The 4,197-nt window shown below is 49.8% G+C and overlaps 1 protein-coding gene across 1 annotated transcript; it reads right to left on the bottom strand.

Moving 5' to 3' along the window:
• Positions 1-1,475: 1,475 nt before the first annotated feature.
• LOC104497175 (signal peptidase complex catalytic subunit SEC11C) lies at positions 1,476-4,046 on the bottom strand. Its single transcript, XM_010140389.1, has 5 exons — positions 3,891-4,046; positions 3,432-3,581; positions 2,516-2,635; positions 1,948-2,005; positions 1,476-1,529 (listed from the first exon to the last, which is right to left on the bottom strand). Exons 1-5 carry the CDS (start codon positions 3,971-3,973, stop codon positions 1,476-1,478), a joined length of 465 nt encoding a protein of 154 aa, XP_010138691.1. The 5' UTR covers positions 3,974-4,046.
• Positions 4,047-4,197: the final 151 nt, after the last annotated feature.

Here is a 4,197-nt window from a genome sequence, read left to right on the forward strand (position 1 = left end):
TGCCAGTGTCTGACCACCCTCTCGGTTCAGGAACGCTTCCTGCTGTCCGGTCTGGAGCTCCCCTGGCACAGCTTTGAGCCATCCCCAGATGTCCTGTCCCCGGACCCCAGGGTGCTGAGAAGAGCTCGGCACCTCCCTCTTCATGTCCCCTCCCCAGGAAGCTGCAGATGAGGTCACCCCTGAGCCTCCTCCTCCTCAGAGGAGACAAACCCCGGGCCCTCAGCCACTCCTGCCAGCCCTTCACCGGCTTCGTGCCCTTCTCTGGACACACTCAAGGACCTTCCTAAACACATCGTCACACGGCACAGCTGGGACAATCTAGCAGCTCACTGTTCCCAAAGGCTAAACCTGTCCCTCTATCGCCCTCTTGATTTTTTTCCCTCTGCTGACCCAGCAAGAACTACCAACCTCATCCTTACCTAGCAGAAGGAAGAGTTGATTCCAGAAATGTAGATCCTGGGCAAAACTTTCGGCCAGGCAACGCTGACAACTGCGCCAGGCGGTTCTGCGGGTTCCGATTTATCAAGGAGAGTTAACGGGACACAGCAGATCGAACCCAAGAAACATCACCTGGTTTTTTCTGAGCACGAACCCACGTGTTATCCCCGTGTCTTTTTACTCCTCCACATTCTCTCAACAAAAGAACAAATTTCCCTAGTAATGTGTCGAATTTGGGTTGTGTCCAAAACCCCATCTCAGAGTTAGAGCCGACTGTGATTGCGCTGGGGTAGGGGAAAGGAATTTATTCCTATTTAAGCAATACTGGGGAAAAAAAAAACATTAAAAAATTCAATTAAAAAAAAAAATCTTATGAGACATACACTGTCTCCAAAAATCAGATGTTTTTTCCTTAGCTGTGATGGCACACTGCGTTAATACTTCCTAAATTATTCTGACATGCCATTTATTATACCCAGTTTTATCGCTACACAATTTGACACAAAATAAGTCGTTTTTATAATACAGTTTGTCACGAAAACTGCTTAGTGGGACACAAAAGAAGTAATATTCCGTGGGCAAATCCAGCCTTTCAGAGCGAGCTGTTACGACAGAAGAACACTGGAGAATAGGGTGTTTTCGTAGCGGGAAGGGATTACAGAGGAAACAAAACTCCGCAGGAAAAAAAGCACCACGCTGCTCCTTATCACGGCGACAAAACCAAAGCGAGCGAGGAAAACAAGTTCTGCTTTGTCAAAGTCCGGGCGGGAGAAAGTGGGTTCAGATGCAGAAGGGCTTCAGAAGAATCGCCGCGGCCCCCAGAGCCGCTGCGGCACGCGCCCGGAGGAAGGAAATACACCCTGGAGTAAGGAACCGACAGCCAGCCCAAAGCTTTACTCGGCAGTTGTACAGTTTATTTAGACAAGACAAAACCTTGCGGCTGCGTAACCGTACACAGAACGTAAAACTCTGAAATATATTAGGTTTTTCCCCCGTATCTTGAACTTCGTTCTTGCAACAGCGACCTTTTTTGTTTTTTAGGATTCACGCTTCACCAGCACATACGCTCCCATCACCGCCAGGAGGGCGTACTGCAAAAGAGAGCAGAGAACGCCGCCTGGTTTTAATGTCTCTTCACCAAAGATCTCAAACGCCCCATCGTTCAGCGGGTGCCCCCTCCGGCGCTACACCCACGGCACCAGTACCCCGAGCTGAGCTCCTGTGGAACCACAGGAGCGTGGTCATCGCCACCAGGTGCCTCACTGGGCTACCCTTAACTCAGGAGATGCCCCAAAATTAAAATTTTTCTCATTATTACCAATACGAGGGTCTTTCTGGGTAACGAGCAAGCTAAACCACGGACCACAACACAGCCCGCTGTCCATCGGGTACCAAACCACGACGGCGTCACAGATGGATTGACGGGAGCTGCTACAGCCGAGCTTCTCGCCGTCTTTACTGGCTGTGTCGGAGTTTGGGGTTCAGGCACTCGCAACGCTCTGCACGTACCTTGAACTTGGGGTAGTCGTTCATGATGATAGTCACCATACCAACGTAGGGCAAGAAGCTGCGAGAGACAAAACCGATGCGGGCGGAATTAACCGCGGGCAGTACGCGGGAACGCCGCAGCGTTACTCAGGCTCGGATGTTTGTGTGGGATACAACCGTTTACGCCTGTCACTAACGGTCACTGAATGGGAAGGTCGCTCTTTTTATCCTCAGATTAGAATTTAATCAAGTTATTTGAAAGAAATCTAAAGAGCTGGGAAAAGTCTTCACCCCTTGCGTAAAATTGCGGTGCGGCGTGGAAGTGATTTCCCGGCAGTCCCTAGCGATTCCGGGGCTAAGCGTGTTAATTTTGTATTTACGGGTGAATTCTTTGTTACACGCGCTGTTTTCCCAAAGCATTTCCACTCTCCGCATCAGTGGGAGGACTACAGAGAGCAACCTCGCCCGGTAGTTCTTTAATTACCGCGTAATTCAAACCAGCACGCCAGATCCAGCCTGTAGCAGCAGCAGAAGCGATTATTTTATTTCTGTTTAACCACAAAGAACACGGACACTGCGCGTTACTCACCCTCTCGCTCTTCCAACAACATCCTTCTTCTCTAACCAGTTCTGACCTTCTTTGTACAAGCCTCTATCATCGACTTCGTTATTATCTCCTTTAGTCAGAAATTTGATGTTCCCGTTTTCTCTAGAAGGCAACGAGGTGACAAACTAAACACCACTTCATTAAAAGCCCCAATTAACATCTACGCAGCAGCACGAGGGTGAGGAGAGATTCGGTAACAACCTCGACCTCCAGCCCAGCTTATTTCGCAAACAACATTAAATCGTTAACGTTCCAGGCGCTGCCGACACGGAGCGTTTCTAAACCACTCCTAGACCGTCCCCGGATGATGGCAGTTAGGGCAAGGACACCACAGGGACCCCACCCACCCCGGGCAGGCACCAGCTTCCTCCTCGAAAGCGCTACGGGACTTGTTTCACTCCTATTTCTGTCAAAATAAAGCTTCCTCCTTCTTCCGAGGGAAATAAATACTGACGGCAGCTTTATATTCTGAAAACTGATTGCGACTGTAACGAAGTGACGATGATTTAACCCCTGAGGGGTTAAAACCGGCCACGGTTGGCTCCCTGGTGAGCATCAGGCAGGTGATGCACGCACGGCTCCTGTTTAAAGACAGGAGTTTACACCCTCCAAAATGATTTTGCTCAAGAAGCTGCTAACGGCAAGTAATGATATCAAAAACCACGGAGTTTAGAAGTGAAGACAAATTGGGTATTAAAAAGCAGAAAAGGAGGCGATTCCTGGACAGGCATCTTGGGTTCAAAGAGGCGCTGAAGAACAGGGAGGACTCGCCCCCGGCCGCGCCGCTGCCGCTGGCAGACGTGGCGTCTCCAGCCCGCGCTACCGGGTTAAGGGGGAACGGAAGGTCAGAGTGAGGGGAGCTACGGTTAGAGAGAAGGAAAGCGCCGAGTTGCATTACTTTTCGTGGATTTTGATTACTCTGTGAACTATTGGAATGTCTCTGCCTTCAACTTTAAAAACAACTATTTCACCAGCTCTGATGGGGTCATCATGGAAATTGGTTAAGAACAACAGGTCTCCCCTGTGAAAAGCGGGTTCCATGCTGCCACTGCAAGCGAAAAGAGAGAAAGAGAGGTGATCAGCAGCACAGTTGACGCAAGGAGAGCCTTGAGAGCGACGAACGTTGAATTCTTACAGACCAATTCACAATGTTAACTGAAACCTGCAGCTTCACCCCTTCAGTCCCACCACGGAGACCCCCAACAGACCCCAAACGTCGGGGAGCCCAGGCTGTGTCAGCCTGTCGGTTACGTCCCTTGCGCCTCGGCGAAAGCAGGAGCGGTTTATCTAGTACTATCGAGATTTTTTCAAAGGTCTCACACCTCTACTGCTTGGACTTGAAGAAACAACTGCTTACCTGAGCACCACAACGATAGGGCTTTCACTCCCCGTAACGACGATCAGCCCTTTCCATATCATCAGGGCAGAGGACACGATCATAGCGAAATTCAGGACTTGGTAATACAGCTACAGGGAACGAGACAACGGACTTGAAAATCACGATTATTTCGGTTTAAAAAGAGGAGCTGTGGGAGCAGAGACAACCAAGGACAATCTCCTGCTGCTGTCAGACAGAAATGTCTTACATGGAAAATCTTTTACTGATCTGACTTAACTTTCTGTCCCCAAATCCTTCTGCTTAGCCAGCCGTCGCGGCAGCGGCT

Source organism: Buceros rhinoceros, unplaced genomic scaffold (genome assembly GCF_000710305.1).
Source record: "Buceros rhinoceros silvestris isolate BGI_N320 unplaced genomic scaffold, ASM71030v1 scaffold33947, whole genome shotgun sequence".
Classification (NCBI taxonomy): domain Eukaryota; kingdom Metazoa; phylum Chordata; class Aves; order Bucerotiformes; family Bucerotidae; genus Buceros; species Buceros rhinoceros.